Genomic DNA, 17,236 nt, shown 5'->3' with positions numbered 1-17,236 from the left:
TCTGGGCAGAGAATTCTCTGTGCAGGTCCAGATTCTGGGAAAGTCCGGAGGGGAGAGATAATGGTCTTAGCAAGTGGAATATGGTCTAAGCCAGTGGAATGTCCTTGTGAAGCGGCCTAAAGGTCAGTTCTGGCAGGGGGGGGGGGGGGGGGGGGGCAGTGGGGGGGGGAGGGGAGGGATGGTGTCGATTGAATTTATGATCAGCCCTAACAACTACATTGTATTATGCTAAGCGAAATAAGCTAGTCAGAGAAAGATAAGTATCACATGATCTCACTCATAGTGGAATCTAATGAACAAAATAAACTGATGAACAAAATAGATCCAGAGACATGAACCATGGAACAGACTGATGAATCTCAGAGGGAAGGCCAGTCTGGGGAGGTGGTGATGGTAGTAGAGGGAAGAGATTAACCGGGAAACATATGCATATATGAATAGCCCATGGATACAGACAACAGAGTGATGAAAGCCTGGGAGGGGTAGGTGCCAGGTGGAGGGGGTCAATGGTGAAAACAAAAGGGACATTTGTAATAGTATCAACCATAAAGACAAATGTTTTAAAAAGCTACATTGAAAAGCTGAATCACCAACAGTGAATTTATTAAAAGGTTATGCAGTTAGGTAGTGATTGTATCCATCATCTCCATGGGGAAAGTTTAGCAACAATGGTGCCAAGAAGAGGAAGATGCATTTAAGTACGCCGCAAAATGTGAAATTGATAAAGACAAAATGGAACTTTAAGGGAACATAATCGGGCGGGTCCATGGGAAGAGCTAGGGTTATGGAAGTTCTCGAACTGTTTATATAATAAAGTTCTACGGTTCTAACTTCCCATTCCCTTCCCTTCCTTCAATAAATACCCCTGCATCTTCGCATGCAGGCCACATGGCTTGCCCTTATCTGCATGCACCGGGTTGCAATCGTTTCTTCTCCCTCCACCCCTAATACATTTTTAGTGATGAAACATCTAGTGATGTTACTTTTTAGTCTACCATTGTTTTTCATGTAAGACGTGTAGGAGGCATGGGCTAGGGAAGAAAATAAACCACCGCAGGGGTCCTGGGCCACAGCCGCACCTCCCAGGTCAAACGCCTAGCTCTCCAGCACCTCCGCAAGCGGGAAGCGGCGATTCCCGGGTCGGTGCCCACCTCCGAGGCCCCGCCCCTTACGTCGGTCGCGGAGACCGAGCGAGCGTGCGTGTGCACGTTTTGCGTGCGCGCGCGCGCACATAGCGACGGCCCTCTGAACTGCGCTGGGGCGGGTGTCTGAGGTGAGGGTAGGCGGGGTCACAGGGGGCTGGCCTCGCGCGCTCTGACCCGGCCGCTCGGGCCTCCGGGGGGCGCTCCAGGGCGATTCCCCCTCGGAGGAGCTCAGCCGGCGGGGTCCCCGCAGCAGCTTCGGGCGGGCGGGTCGGCCCCCTCCCCTTTGCAGAAGCCTCCAAATCCATCAGCTTTTGTGCCCTTTCCTCAGAAGGAAAAGCCCCTCCGTCATTCGCATCCCTGACTTGGGCCTCAGGGCGCCCGGTCCCCAGCAGCCTGGCACTCCGCCGGGTCCCGGGGCGCCCTCCGAGGAATTGTTCCGACCGTGGGGGTCCGTTATTGCAGTTTGGTAAGTTACCTTCCCGTGGGAAGAGAAACCTTTCCGGGCTGCTAGGGGGCGCGTGGGTGAATGAAAGACTATAAACAGCGCCTTGACCACAGAGGAACAGCGGGCGGCCGCCCCCCGATCTCACGTCTGCGCCTCTCAGAGCCCAGCGAACCCCCAACGCCTCCAAGTGGGGGCGTCTCTGGGAAAATACAGGATGCGCGCTGACTTGTGCTGGTAGCGAAAGTTGAGGTTGAATTAACCCCGAGTTTTATGAGTTGGGCGGGTTGTTCTCATTTAGAAGTTCTTATCTGCAGGAAATGTGCGTGTGGCGTCAGGTGGACCCTTGATCTAGATTCACTGATGGTTAGGATGTGTCTCACTTGTCATTCTTGATATAGATGATGAGCCAGTTAGTGGTAAGTTGCAGACATGCACTTCACCCCTGAAACATGCAGCTCCTAAGAACGAGGGCTGTCTCCTTCCAAAACGGAACAAAACTCCATTGTCCACCCACGAAAATCAAATTTCTCCGGTTTCCCAGAAGTATCTACAGGAGCGGTCGGGTTTTTTTGAGCTAGCAGCGATCCAAACAAGATTCTCACATTGCATTTTGTTTCTCAGTGTCTTTATTGCGCCCAAAACATTTCCCTGCGTTTCTTAAAATTTAATTTTGATTGTTGAAGATTCCAGGAGAGTTTATACAGGGGTTGTCAAAAGTAGGCTTTCAGGTGTCAGTGGCATCCTTTTGAGTTAATAAAGCTATTGTAATAATCATAACATTCATGTCTTTTTCCCTACTGAAACTATAAACCTATTTTTGCCAACCCCTGTATTGTAAGATGTTCGCGTTCTGACACAATGAATGCTGTTTTCCTGTGGTTTTAACTTGTCTGCCTCTTGGAATTCTTGTGAAGTACATGTTGGATCTAGAGCAGTATTCTGTAATACAAATACAATGCAAGGTATAAATGTAATTTTAAAAATTTTTATAAGACAAATTAGAAAAATTAAAAATACATGAGACTTTATTTGCAATAATTTATTTAACCCAGCATACCCAGTTATCAATAGAAAATTATTAGTTAGATTAATAACTAATGTAATCAATATAAAATTATTAATAGAACTTTATTTTTAAATATGTTTTTATTGATTTGCCAAAACCAGTTTGGCTCCGTGGATAGAGCGTCAGCCTGCGGACTCAAGGGTCCCAGGTTCGATTCCAGTCAAGGGCATGTACCTTGGTTGTGGGCACATCCCCAGTTGGGGGTGTGCAGGAGGCAGCTGATCGATGTTTCTCTCTCATCGATCTTTCTAACTCTCTATCCCTCTCTCTTCCTCTCTGTAAAAAATCAATAAAATATATTAAAAATATAAAAATATAAAAAAATAAATATATGTTTTTATTGATTTGAGAGAGAGAGAGGAAGGGAGAGGGATAGAGAGATAGAAACACTGATGAGAGAGAAACCTCTATGGGCTGCCTCCTATACACCCCCTCCTGGGGATCAAGCCCAAAACCCAGGCATGTGCCCTGACTGGGAATCCAACGGGTGACCTCTTGGTTGGTGACTTCTGGGTTGGTGATCTCTTGGTTGGTGGGTGGATACTTAACCAGCAGGGCTAATAGAGCTTTTAAGAACTTTTACACTTCTTTTCTACTGATTGAAATCTAGCGTGTATTTTACATTTACAGCACATCTCATGTGGATGCTAAATTTTCATTGGAAATTCTTAATCTGTATTTAGATTTTATAAAATTTACTGTTGAAAAAAGTAGATTTACAAACTCAGATTGTTTCAGACGTACTGAAAAGTTTTTTAGTAACTGAATTAATTTTATTTCTAAACTGAATTAAAAGTGAATAAAGTTAAAAATTCAATTCCTCGGTTGTATTACCTAGCCCCATGGTCGGCAAACTGCAGCTCTCGAGCCACATGTGGCTCTTTGGCCCCTTGAGTGTGGCTCTTCCACAAAATACCACGGCCTGGGCGAGTCTATTTTGAAGAAGTGGCATTAGAAGTTTAAGTTTAAAAAATTTGGCTCTCAAAAGAAATTTCAGTCATTGTACTGTTGATATTTGGCTCTGTTGACTAATGAGTTTGCCAACCACTGCTAGCCTATGGCTATCAATTGTACTGCACAGGTTTAGAGACTTGAAAGTTTCCTAGGTGATGTGTACTTCATCACATTGGGAGACATTTAAATGCAAGTTGTCCCGCTGTTTATTAGTGATGCTAAGCCACATTTTTCTCTGTGGTAATCCATGGGTGACACTTTGTTCCCCAAAACCTTTTACCCAATGGTTTTAGCATCAGTTGTTGATTTTTGCCTTAATCTGTTTTCAGTGGGTTTTTTTTAACCTATTTTTATATTAGGGGATACAAATGTGTTTTTTTTTCAAATTCTGTCATTCCTTCATTCTTTAGCTGGCAGTCTTCTGTGAATAGGAGCTTTCCTTCCAACCCTCCCTTCTATACATTTTTCTTTTGCAGTATCACATCATATTCTAGGACTTTTCTTTCATTTACTACTAGAGTCCCAGTGCACAAAATCATGCACTGTGGGGGGAGGGGGGTGGTATCCCTCAGCCCAGCCTGCACCCTCTCCAATCTGGGATCCCTGTGGGATCGGGCCTAAACCGGCAGTCAGACATCCCTCTCACAATCTGGGACTGCTGGCTCCCAACCGCCTGCCTGCCTGCCAGCCTGATCACCCCCTAACCACTCCTTGCCAGCCTGATCAACGCCTAACTGCTCCCCTGCCAGCCTGATTGCCCCCAACTGCCCTCCCCTGCCAGCCCGATCACCCCCAACTGCCCTTCCCTGCTGGCCCAGTAACCCCCAACTGCCTTCCCCTGCTGGCCCAGTAACCCCCAACTGCCTTCCCCTGCCAGCCCAGTCACCCCAAATTGCCCTCTCCTACAGGCCTGGTCCCCCCCCAACTACCCTCCCCTACAGGCCTGCCCCCCCCCCCAACTGCCCTCCCCTGCAGGCCTGGTTGCCCCCAACTGCCCTCCCCTGCAGGCCTTGTCATCTCCAATTGCCCTCCCCTGCCAGCCCAGTCACCCCTAACTGCCCTCCCCTGCTGGCCATCTTGTGGTGGCCATCTTGTGCGATGGTGTGAGGGTCAATTTGCATATTACCTCTTTTTTGTGTGTGTGCATATTACCTCTTTATTATATAGGATATTATAGTCGATAATTGCCATCCAAAGAATCTCACCTGATGTACGTCTGGTCAATTGGACTACTGTAACAAAAATGTGGTACATTGGGTGGCTTAAAACAATAAATTTCTCAGCATTCTAGAGGCTGGGAAAACCAAGATCAAGGCGTCAGCAGATTAGTGGTTAACTTTGTGGTTAATAGATGGCTGTCTTCTTGTAGTGTCATCACATGGCAGAAAGGACAAGGGAGCTCTCTGGGATCTCTTTTATAAGGGCAGTAATCCCACTAATCATGACCTCAAAGACCCCACCTCCAAATATCATCACACTGGAGATTTAGTTTCAATATATGAATTGGGGAGGAGGGTTGAGACACACACATTTAACATTTAGTCTATAGCACCTAACCTTTGGTGTTTAGGTTTTTAATGGGGTCTATAATGTAGGCATGCAGCACCTGCATGACTGAATTAAGCCACTCAGAATTCAAAATTATACAACATTGTCCAGAGCCTCAGATCCTTATGACAGAGTAATATGTATTCAAACCCTAGCTCACCACTTCCTAATTGGTCATCTTGGGCTAATTACTACTCCTGTCTGAATAAGATTGCCTCAACTTTTCAATGGTGGTAATCGGATGAGTTATCAAATGTTTCTGGCACACATTGGGTACTCTATAAATGGCAATTATTTATATTCAGATGGTGTACTATGGAGTTTTTAATGGCTTTCACATATATAATTTCATTTTCTGTTTGATGACAGATGAGTAATGCCTGCTGCCTAAAGATTGAAGGTATGGGGCAAGACTTCCCATTACTACTTAATCAAGAGGAATTGAGTTTGAAACATACTCTCTTAAAGAGACTTTGGGAACAAGAAGTGTTCAGGCAGGTTCCTCTGTCAGACTCACAGGATGCTGGCCATTGATCTTTCTCCTTGTGGTAAGTCCTTGTGATGTTCCTTTCAGAGATCTTATTCTAGTCCATGAACAGTTGTCTTGTGCAGGGTCTAAGCAGTCCTGCTTCTAGGCTTTCTAGGAGCAGGGGATTAAGCAGATAATAATGCCTAAATTCTGGGATTTGAGAAGGATGGGTGTGTATGTATCTATATAATAAAAGCCTAAGTGACTGTTATGGCAGAATGACCGGTCGCTATGCTGCGCACTGACCAGCAGGGGGCACACGTTCAATGCAGGAGCTGCCCCCTGGTGGTCAGTGTGCTCCCACAGGGGGAGCGCCGCTCAGCCAGAAGCCAGGCTCACAGCTGCGCTAGCAGGGTCGCCTAAGACCATGTAAATATCTGTGTTTTCCAATGATCTTAGGCTCTAAGCAGCGGTTCTCAACCTGTGGGTCGAGACCCACAGGTTGAGAACCGCTAGCAGGGTCACCTAAGACCATCGGAAAACACAGATATTTACATTACGATTCATTAATAGTAGCAAAATTACAGTTATGAAGTAGCAACGAAAATAATTTTATGGTTGGGGGTCACCACAACATGAGGAACTGAATTAAAGGGTCGCAGCATTAGAAAGGTTGAGAACCACTGTTCTAGTGGAATGGAGCTTCTTTTTTAAAAAATATATATTTTTATTGATTTCAGGGAGGAAGAAAATATATTTTTATTGATTTCAGTGAGGGGGAGAGAGATAGAAATATCAATGATGAGAGAGAATCATTGATTGCCTACTGCACACCCCCTGCTAGGGATCAAGCCTGCAACCTGAGCATGTGCCCTTGACTGGAATCAAACCCAGGACCCTTCAGTCCACAGGCCAACGCTCTATCCACTGAGCCAAACCAGCTAGGGCTGGAATGGAGCTTCTTAATACAAATAGGACCTGCTTAGGGACTGAGTCCCCAGTTTAATTTTCTCAAGTCTCAGGGCCTCTCATGTGGTTGACAGATTACATAGGGAAATGATACTATTATCCTAGTATTTACTAGTTCAGTCTGATTCTCATCCATGTGATTATGTGCTCTAATTCTGTTATGATACACAGTGAGAGAGTGGACATGCCTATTCAGAATTTGTGATTCTGAGGACACACAAAGGAAATATTGATTCATTTACCTGTATTTAGTATGTCTGTAATGTATGTTCAGGACTATGCTAAATCCTGTCAATAGAGAAAAATAAGACCAGAAGGGGTCACAGTCTAGTCGTGGGAGATAATTACATCTATTCAGGTGAAAGAAATGCTCTTAAAGCTGTGTGAGATTGCTAGTGAATATGTTCAAGTAGAGAGAAGGGGCATGAGGACCATTGAGTCATGGGGGAGATGATGATGGAAGAACATGGAACCCTGTCAGGCATTGTAGTCCCACATCCCTCATGGTTCGGGATTCGGGCTCTGGAAGAGGGGCTGCACGCAAATGAAAGAGACAAGACAAGAAATAATAATTTGGAAATATTGGGGGACCAGGCAGGAGCCCAACTCAAGAGGAAGGACTCCCATTGGGCTCAGGCCTTGCCATCCTTTTATTCAATTTGGGATACACCTATAGCCCTTAGGCAGGCAATTTCCAATAACAGAGTATCTTATCAATAAGGATTTACATGACTATCTAGTAGGGAAGTTGCTTCAGCTACCATTGTCTGGACTAAACAGTGGCTGTATAGCCCTGACCTTTGCCAGGACTCAAGGGTCACCAGCCTTCCGGGTTCCTTGTCCACACCTCTCTGCTAGTGAAGACAATAGGCGGTTTCCCACAAGGCATAGGGTCTCCTTCTTTCTACAGTGAATATTGATCTAGGCCTGTGGTCTGCAAACTACAGCTCCTGAGCCACATGCGGCTCTTTGGCCCCTTGAGTGTGGCTCTTCCACAAAATACCACGGCCTGGGCGAGTCTATTTTGAAGAAGTGGCGTTAGAAGAAGTTTAAGTTTAAAAAACTTGGCTCTCAAAAGAAATTTCAATCGTTGTACTGTTGATTTGGCTCTGTTGACTAATGAGTTTGCTGACCACTGATCTAGGCAATTGCCTGATGCTAGAACGTTTTTGACAGTGACCTTAGAGGATGTAGCTGTGGAATTCAACCAGGAGGAATGGACTTTGCTAGTTTAAACTCGGAGAAACCTATACAGAGATGTGGTGCTGGGGAACTACGAGAATCTGGTTGCAGTAGGTAGGAATGGTACCATTTCTTCATTTAATTTTTTTCTGGAACAAGTATTTCTTAAGTGACTCTATTACAGGCACTCTACTGATGAATGGGAATGCCCCGGTAGACAGAGAAGACATTGTTTCTGCTTTTATAGACTCTCAAGCGGCTTTCTCATGAAAATGAAGAATGAAGATCTGTTCATTGTACTAGCTTTATTTTCTCTATGGATAAAAGGCTTAAGACCTTAAAACTGTATATACAAGTTTGAGCCTGGATTTAGGGTAAATACCAGCAACTCTTTTTAAGTATATTGAGAGAGAGAGTATGTGTTTGCTTTTGAAAGTTTTAGTTTCATTTGTAAGTTTACTGGTGTGGTAGAGTTACATTAAAATTTTGTTATTTCTCAAGTTATTCCCAACAATATTTGATATCCCTGAAGAGCAGAATCTTGGCCCGTGATTTATGAAAGTATTTGATATCCCTTTCCATATTCTTAACATGAAGGATATTTCAGTGAGAGGAAGACATCAACTATGCACACCTGGTCTGATCTTTCAGGTGGAACAAAGAGAAATGCTGAAGACAGTGGGAAAAGTTCTCCAAAGTGGGGAAAAGGCGTATGTGGTTCTTTTTTTTTTAAATCTTTATTGTTAAAAGTATTACATATAATCCCCATTTTTCCCCTATTGACCTCTTCTAGCCCGCCCCCAACCCCTGTCCCAGGCCTTCACCACCCTAATGTCTGTGTCCGTGGGTTATGCATATATGCATACAAGTTCTTTGATTGATCTCTTCACATTCACACACCCTCCCCTGCCTTCCCTCTAAAATTTGACAGTCTGCTCCATCCTTCTGTGTCTCTGAATCTGTTTTGTTCATCAATTTATTTTGTTCACTGGATTCCACTTTTGAGTGAGATCATATGATACTTATCTTTCTCTGACTGGCTTATTTCACTTAGCATAATACTCTCCAGGTCCATGCAGGCTGTTGCAAATGGTAAGAGTTCTTACTTTTTTACAGCTGCGTAGTATTCCATTGTGTAAATGTACCACAACTTTTTTATCCACTCATCTGTTGATGGACATTTAGGCTGTTTCCAAATCATATCTATTGTAAATTGGGCTGCTATGAAAATAGGGGTACAAATATCCTTTCTGATTGGTGTTTCTGGTCTTAGGATATATTCCTATAAGTGAGGTCTCTGGGTCAAATGGGAGTTCCATATTTAATTTTTTGAGAAAACTCCATACTGTTCTCTACAGCGGCTGCACCAGTCTGCATTCCCACCAACATGTACTAGGGTTCCATTTTTCCAACATCTTCGCTAACACTTGTCATTTGTTGATTTGTTGATGATAGCCATTCTGACAGGTGTGAGGTGATATCTCAATGTCGTTTTAATTTGCATCTCTTGGATGATCAGTGACTGAGCATTTTTTCATATGTCTCTTGGCCATCTGTATGTCCTCTTTTGATAAGTGTCAATTTAGGTCCTTTGTCCATTTTTTTTTATTGGATTGTTTGTCTTCCTTTTGTTAAGTTGTATGAATTCCCTATATATTTTGGAAATTAACCCCTTATCGGATATATCATTGGCAAATATGTTCTCCCATGTTCTCTTTTCATTTTGTTGATGGTTTCTTTTTCTGTGCAGAAGCTTTTTATCTTTATGCAGTCCCATTTGTTTATTTTCTCCTTAATTTCCTTTGCCCTAGGAGATGTGTCGGTAAACATAATGCTACTAGAGATGTCTGAGATTTTTGCTGCCTATGGTTTCTTCTAGGATTTTTATGGTTTCATGGCTTACATTTAAGTCTTTTATCCATTTTGAGTTTATTTTTGTGTATGGTGTAAGTTGGTGGTCTAGTTTCATTTTTTTGCACGTACCTGTCCAATTTTCCCAACACCATTTATTGAAGAGACTGTCTTTATTCCAGTGTATGCTCTTGCCTCCTTTGTCAAATATTAATTGAGCAAACACCTAATTATTGCCTTGTAAATTGTATAAGATATTATTGCCTCTACTAAAAATTAGTAATAGGCAACCATAGGTAACCAAGTATATAGAAGTATAGTGTAAATAGCCAGAATCTTCATAAGTGTGTCCAATCCCTGGATGATTTGGAGTCAATTGGAATTTTCTTTTTGAGTAGCAGAACTAACTTTTAAAACCTCTGAGTCTGGTGTTTTCTCTTTGGGTAGTGAGTTATTTGGGGCTGGAGAGACCTGGAGCCTCTCTGAGAGGGTCAGCACAGTCCAGATTATTTAATTTTTTACATTTTTATTATGGTAAAAAATATATAACATAAAATTTGCCAGTATAACCATTTTAAAACATACAATTCAATGGCATTAATTATATTCACAATATCAAGCGACCATCACCATCTAGTTCATTTTTTAAATTATTTTAGGGCTATTCGGTTTATATAGAGAGAGCAGCAATTTTCTACAGTGTACCCCCCAAATTTTTTTTAATCCTCACCCAAGGATTTTTTTTTTCCACTGATTTTCAGACAGAGTGGAAGGAAGGGAGGGAAGGGTGGGGAGAGAGAAAGAAACATCGATGTGAGAGACACATCAATTGGTTGCCTCCCACATGCACCCCGAGAATATTTTTTCCCATTGGCTTCCAGGCAGAATGGAAGGGAGGGAGGAAGTGGGAGAGAGAGAGAGAGAGAGAAACAGACATGAGAGAGACACATTGATTGGTTGCCTTCTGCTCTCACCCCCCACCATGGCCGGGATTGAACCCATAAGCCAAGTATGTGCCCTTAAAGGGAAATGGAACCCATTTGGTCCCCAAGGCAACACTCTAAATACTGAGCAAAATTGGCCAAGGCAAGATCCTTTTTGAGTCCTGGATAATGTTTATGTTTTGTCTGTGCCCAGACAGGATTACAGAGTGGCCTTGTCTGCTGTTGCTGTTGTTAAATCCTTTATACTGAACACAACTGGATGTCAGGGCTACTTTTCTCTTTACCAATATCAGGTACCCTTTGTGTTCAGTTCACTCCAAATGTCTCAAAATGTGTTTTTACAATTGGTGTCGTTGGAATCAAGATTTAAGGTACACATGTTGCAGTGAGTGCTTATGTGTCTTTATCAGTAACAGTTCTCCTGTCCTCTTTCTACCCCAAAATGGGTTGGCTAATTGTTTCCTCAGATGTCATTTAACATGTCCCTGGGTTTCTCCTCTTCCCCTTTTTCATAAACTGTTAATTAGGTTAAAGGATTTGTCAGATTGTGTGTTTTGGGGGCAAAAAAATTCTATAGTTGTTGCTGTTTCTTGTTGCATCATGTTGGAATTCACAGGATATCCAGATGCCTCTTTTGTGATGTTAAGATTTATCAGTTGATTCTGGTGTCAGCTCAATCCTTCATTTATAAAGTTCTTCAGCTTATTTATGGAGTCTTAAATTATCCCCTAGTTAATAAGATCTTTATTAATTGCAAAAGGGAAATGGGGTAACCCTATCAATCTTTGAGAGGCTCCTTGATTTCTGGTATAAGATGTTCCAGGATCATCATGAACATCTCCTGTTTTACACTGGACTCAGCTATTTCCCAAATAAGTCCTGGTTTCTTTCATAGGCAAATGGTATTTAGAAGCATTTTGACACTAGAGGGGCTCATTGCTCTTGAGTTGTTACTGACTCTAGGCATTTTTTTGTGGTTCAGTTTAGGAAAAAGTTTAGAAAGAAAGAAAAATAATAAATATTTACTATATTTCCAATTCCTAATTGTTCTTGGATAGGGAGATAAAATCTTAAGAGCAAACTGTGTGTATGTATATGTGCCTGTGTGTGTGGTTAGTCTGAAGCTAGTGTGAGGAAGTTGTAGGTCTATAACAGTTGACTGTCTACCTGTCAGGCCTAGACTCTCATGGCTTCTTTTTCTCTAGCTCTGCTTGCTTAGACCTCTGCCAGGTGAGGAGGGAGACACAGAAAGGGAAGAATGGGTGCAGGATTGCTGACATCTTGGTCACAGGTATGTGGGAAATTATACTCTTTCAAAACACACACACACACACAACACACACACACACACACACACACAAACACTCATTGCTGTTCCCAAAGGACACATCTCTTGCCCATGACCCACAGCTTCCCAGTCCTACTGGGCTGGCCTCAGGCTTCCCCAGTTCTCTGGGCTCTTAGAATCGGAGAGCAAATGCCTTAGGAAAGGCTTCTATTACTACAACATTTGTTAATTTTTTTTCAGATAGTCCTCCAGGTTGAGTATGTTTTATATACTGTGGGGTGCTATGAAGGAAAAGAGAGATTTTTCACTAGAGGAAACATTTGTTCATTTTCCAAATATGTTTTCTCATCCTTTTGTACACTCAATCTGTACTAGATCTTGAATAAGTTTGGAAGAGTCTTCAGAATCTAAGTGTGGAAATATCAAGTCAACTGTGTGTTAGAAAAGCTGGTCAAACCATGAGCTTGAATGAGATGGTCCAGGGAGTGAGAGTGAGAGATGAGAGTTCCAAGAACTGAGTTCTGGGGCAGACAATGAGAGGCTTCCAAAGCATGCCTGAGCTTCCTATGCACTGAGTATCCTTCCCCAGTGCTGGAAGCCTCTCACCTTCTCCTGGTTCAGTGGATGAAGAATGTTGGCTAAGGCAGAATGTGTGTGATGTTTCAGGACTTGGTGACCTTTGAGGAAGTGGCAGTGGACTTCTCCCAGGAGGAGTGGGCACTACTGAACTCTGCTCAGAAAATCCTGTACAGAGATGTGATGATGGAGAACTTTAGGAACCTGGCCTCTGTGGGTAAGGTTGTCCTCATTTATTCATCTCTTCATGCAGCAAATAGTTTATCATATATCGTGTTCCAGGATCTGTGAAAAGAATAACAAGCCCTGGCAAGTGTGGCTCAGTTGCTTGAGTGTCCTCTCATGCACCAAAGGTTGCCAGTTTGATTCCTGGGTTTTAGGTTTGATCCCCGGTAGGAGTTAGCTGATCAATGTTTCACTTTCACATTGATGTTTCTCTCTGTCTCTCCCTCTCTCTTCCTCACTCTAAAACTCAATAAAGAAAAATATTTTTTAAAATAAGAAAAGAATAACAATATGTGGCGAACCCCAAATGGGTGGTTCCTGCCCTTATGGGGCAGTCTCATGGCTTCATTTTCTCTGTCATTAAAAGATTTAGGTAATTTGCATTGTATATCTGATCTTGGCCTTGGATTTCAAGGGTCAGTCCCATGAGGGACATGGAATGTGGTGTTTGTTTTGGGGCCCTGTGAAAGATCTCTGATCTGATCTGTTTTGCTGCTCCTAAAGTTGCACTTGCCACTTCAGACCAGAGTATTGGAATCAGTTTTATGGAAATATTTCTTGCCTCCTTCACAGTTCCCCAAAATCACGTCTTTTCCACTAGCAGGGTATCATCTCTGTAAATACAGTCTGATCACTGAGGTGGAGCAGGAAGAACTGAGGCCAGGGAAGAGAAGAATTCTCCAAGGGGCCTGTTCAGGTGAGCCCCAAGCAGAGGGGACTCATTGTGTGGAGCAGCCATAAAACTGGGAGGGGTGGTGCATTTGGGAATGTCAATGTGGGAAAAGGACGCTGAGGCCATTTTGTGGGCTTTCCTTCTTTCAACATATTTCCACTCATTCCTGTTCTGATTTGGTCTCAAAGAAAGACTTAATTCCTCTTTCTTTAAAAAAAAATATATATATATATTTTTTTAAATTTATTTCAGAGAAGAAGGGAAAGAGAGAGAGAGATAGGAACTAATGATGATGAGAAAGAATCATTGATCAGCTGCCTTCTGCACACCCCACACTGGGGATTGAGCCCACAACACAGGCATATGCCCTGAGAATCCTGACCTCCTGGTTCATAGGTCCACGCTCAACCATTGAGCCATGCTGGACGGGCTTAATTCCTCTTTCAATTTCACATTTCCTTGAATAATTTCTGTTCAGTTCTCCCTACTTTGATTTCCAGGTAATACGCTCTCTTGTTATCTCAAACCTCCAGAATCCTTTCTAAGTAAAATACCTCCCATTTCTATTGCTTGTTCCTGTCAGTTACTCTGGTCATTGGTTTCATCTTCTCTTTCACATTTTTCTTTCTATATTTAGTGTTATTATTTGAAAACAAATCCATAGAGTACCTACCTTCTTTTTTCTTTCATCCCTACTTTTTCTCCCAATAGTTATAAAAATTTTCCTCCTTCAGTTTCAGGCTGGGCTACTCAACTTAAATCAAAACATGCAATTCCTATGCAGAATGTTCCTGGGGAAAAAACTTCTAATGGCATAAAAATGGTAAGACTTCCTAGGGATGGCTTTTTATATTATGAGAAGTCTGTGAATTTCAGTGAATTAAAACAGCAGCAGCACCCATACAAGGAGAGACAGTTGAAGCAAGTGACAGAGAGCTGTCTCAGCAAAGACTTTATGAATCTCACAGAATTTGAGAAATCTCTAATCCTACCTCAACACTTCCTGCCTCACAGTAAGCAACTTCAAAGAGAATACCAAAGAATAAACATTTACTTAAATGTGATTTGTTTTTAAGTATTGAATACATAATTCATTTATTCCTTACAATTACAGAAACTCTGTATTTAGGATGCCCTTTGATTGGAATGAATACAGTGAGCCTTGGGAAGCATTCAGCTCATTCAAATTGAAGGAATTACTAGGGCAAAAATTGAAGATATGCCATAGAATTGGTAAAAGTGTCATTCATAACAATGTACTTCTTATATGTGGCAGAATCCACATGGAAACGAATTCTCATAAGTGTAATGAAAGTAAGAAAGCTTTAGGTCACCTCTTATTCCATATTCAACAGGCACCAACTCACCATGGTGAGAAACCTTTGGAATTTGGTCACTGTGGAAAATGCTTCAGGAAGAACTGTCACCTTATTTGTACAAGATATTGCAAGGGACAGAAATGCTACAAATATAAAGAATACAGGAAAGATTTTGACCATTTCTTAACTCTTAGGAGTCATATGAGTACTCACTCTGAAGACAACATTTCTGAATTTATTGACTGTGGCAGAGTTTTTAATCTAGAGTCATCCTGTAGGGAACACTCAAGAACTCTCACAGGAGAGAAATCTTCTGAATGTAATCAATGTCTTCTGTCCTTCAGCTTACACTCTTCCTTTTCAGTACATGTGCAAAAACCTATTGGAGAGAAACTCTGCAAATGCAGTGACTATGGACAAAGACCTTCCCTTAGTGTGCACAAAAACTCGTGTACTGAGGAGGGAAGCTCCAAATGTGGTAAACATGGGAAGGTTTTTACTGGCCCCTTGTCCCTTCAGAAATGTGCGAGACCTCACACTGCAGAGAAACCTTATGAATGTAGTGACTGTGGGAAAATATTCATTTTTCACTCTTCCTTTAAGAAACATGTGAGATCACACACTGGAGAGAAGCCTTATGAATGTAATCATTGTGGAAAATTCTTCAGCCAGAGCTCTCATCTTAATGTGCACAAAAGAACTCACACTGGAGAGAAACCCTATGACTGTAAGGAATGTGGCAAGGCTTTCACTGTTCCTTCCTCCCTCCAAAAACATATGAGAACCCACACTGGAGAGAAGCCCTATGAATGCAGTGACTGTGGGAAAGCCTTCGTTGATCAGTCATCCCTTAAGAAACATCGACGCTCTCACACTGGAGAGAAACCTTATGAGTGTGATCAATGTGGAAAATCCTTCAGCACAGGCTCTTATCTTATTGTGCACAAGAGAATGCACACTGGAGAGAAAACCTATGAATGTAAAGAATGTGGGAAGGCCTTTAGGAATTCCTCTTGCCTGCGGGTACATGTGAGAACTCACACAGGAGAAAAGCCCTATAAATGTATTCATTGTGGAAAAGCATTCAGCACCAGCACTAACCTTATAATGCATAAGCGAATACATACTGGGCAAAACTTTAAGAATTAAATGTCTACAGGCTAGCTTTAAGTGGTCCTTCACACCTCATTCCTCACTCTAGAACTCACACTGGCGAGAAACCTCATTGTGACCAATGGTGAAAGCCTTTAGGCACAACTCTCAACTTACCTTATACAGGGAGCAATCTTGTAAGTGTTACAGTTCTATGGTTGTCTTATCAGTGAGTGTTTCATCCTTAGAGTTTGACAACTCATTAATTGAGTATTAAATGTAATGTAGCATTCTAAATTTTCCTTGATTTACATCACAAAAGTTTTGATAGATAATGTTTTCATTGTAATTTAGTACCAATTCTCATCAAGATGTCTTGGATCTATACAAGATTCTTGGATTTAGAAATGTGTTTTAATGTGAAAACTCTGCATATTTTAATTATCTTTTAGTTATAGATTTCTAATTTAATTACATTGTGCACTCAATATATGGTCTTTGTGATATAGATTCTAAATGACACATATTCAGATAGAAAATTGTTGGAGATTTGCTTTGTGGCCTAATGTGTCAGATAGAACCAGTTGCTGTCCCATATTCATTGCTCTCTTCCTTCCTTAAAGTAACAGAACTACAATTGTGTTCAAGTTGGCAGTGTGGACAGTTTGTTAAGGAATCATCTAGCTTTCCTTGCAGCTATGAGTGCTCATGAGCCCACAGTCCTGGCCAATGAGAAAGAATGAGAACTGCTCCTGGGTTTTAAAGAAACCCATGGAAATGGGAGCATCTCATCTGTCATTTTCTCGTTACCATTTTCCATTTATCTTATCTCTCCTTCCTTCTTAGGAAATAAACCAAAAGGATGGCAGTCATAGGCTACTGATTATACAGCAAGGACATACAATAGTATTTAGCTGTACCAACCCTGGGTTGCTTATTTCTGGACTTCATGTAACATGAAAAAAAAAAAGCTCCAAACTGGATTAAACCACTCTTGTAGGAAGAGTCTATTACAACGGATTTCACTCTTAATTGATAGATCTCTTATGTGGCCAGGTTTTATGAATCCTTCAAGTATATTTGAGAACAATGTATATTCTGTAATTATCAGGTATAATAGATTTATCTGATAGATAAATCTTACTCTGTTTATTAAATCTGTATCATTACAAACCTTATCTCCTGGTCAACCAATGGTTGCTGGTATCATTATGCCAACAGGAATTCCCAGTTTGGGGTATAGCAAAGAAGGAAAATTTATTCAGGAAAAAACAGCTCCATCGCGAAACAGCACAGCTGTGGAATACCTTACTACTGTTATACCTCAATTAAGAAGCAGCAGGACAGCATGGCTATGAAGAGGCCCTGGGGCAAGGTCCTGCTTTGGCTAGGCAGCTCTGTCCTGCTCTATTCTACCTCACTCAGCCCCTGTGCAGGTATTCTCTGCTCTACTCCAGTGAGACACTTTCCCAGTTTTAGCTCCAGCAAGG

At 42.0% G+C, this 17,236-nt stretch overlaps 1 protein-coding gene across 1 annotated transcript; it reads left to right on the top strand.

The window, feature by feature from the left end:
* Positions 1 to 1,269: 1,269 nt before the first annotated feature.
* Positions 1,270 to 16,828, top strand: LOC103301184 (zinc finger protein 177). Its single transcript, XM_054717452.1, is given in 9 exon segments — positions 1,270 to 1,611; positions 5,528 to 5,706; positions 7,773 to 7,892; positions 11,779 to 11,864; positions 12,528 to 12,654; positions 13,267 to 13,359; positions 14,070 to 14,158; positions 14,691 to 15,784; positions 15,786 to 16,828. Coding segments are annotated over 6 exon segments (1,506 nt in total). The 5' UTR covers positions 1,270 to 1,611; positions 5,528 to 5,706; positions 7,773 to 7,892; positions 11,779 to 11,831; the 3' UTR covers positions 15,856 to 16,828.
* Positions 16,829 to 17,236: the final 408 nt, after the last annotated feature.

Source organism: Eptesicus fuscus, chromosome 6, assembly GCF_027574615.1.
Source record: "Eptesicus fuscus isolate TK198812 chromosome 6, DD_ASM_mEF_20220401, whole genome shotgun sequence".
Lineage (NCBI taxonomy): Eukaryota > Metazoa > Chordata > Mammalia > Chiroptera > Vespertilionidae > Eptesicus > Eptesicus fuscus.
Note: the sequence above shows the minus strand (reverse complement) of the source record. Positions and strands in the feature narration are given on the sequence as shown.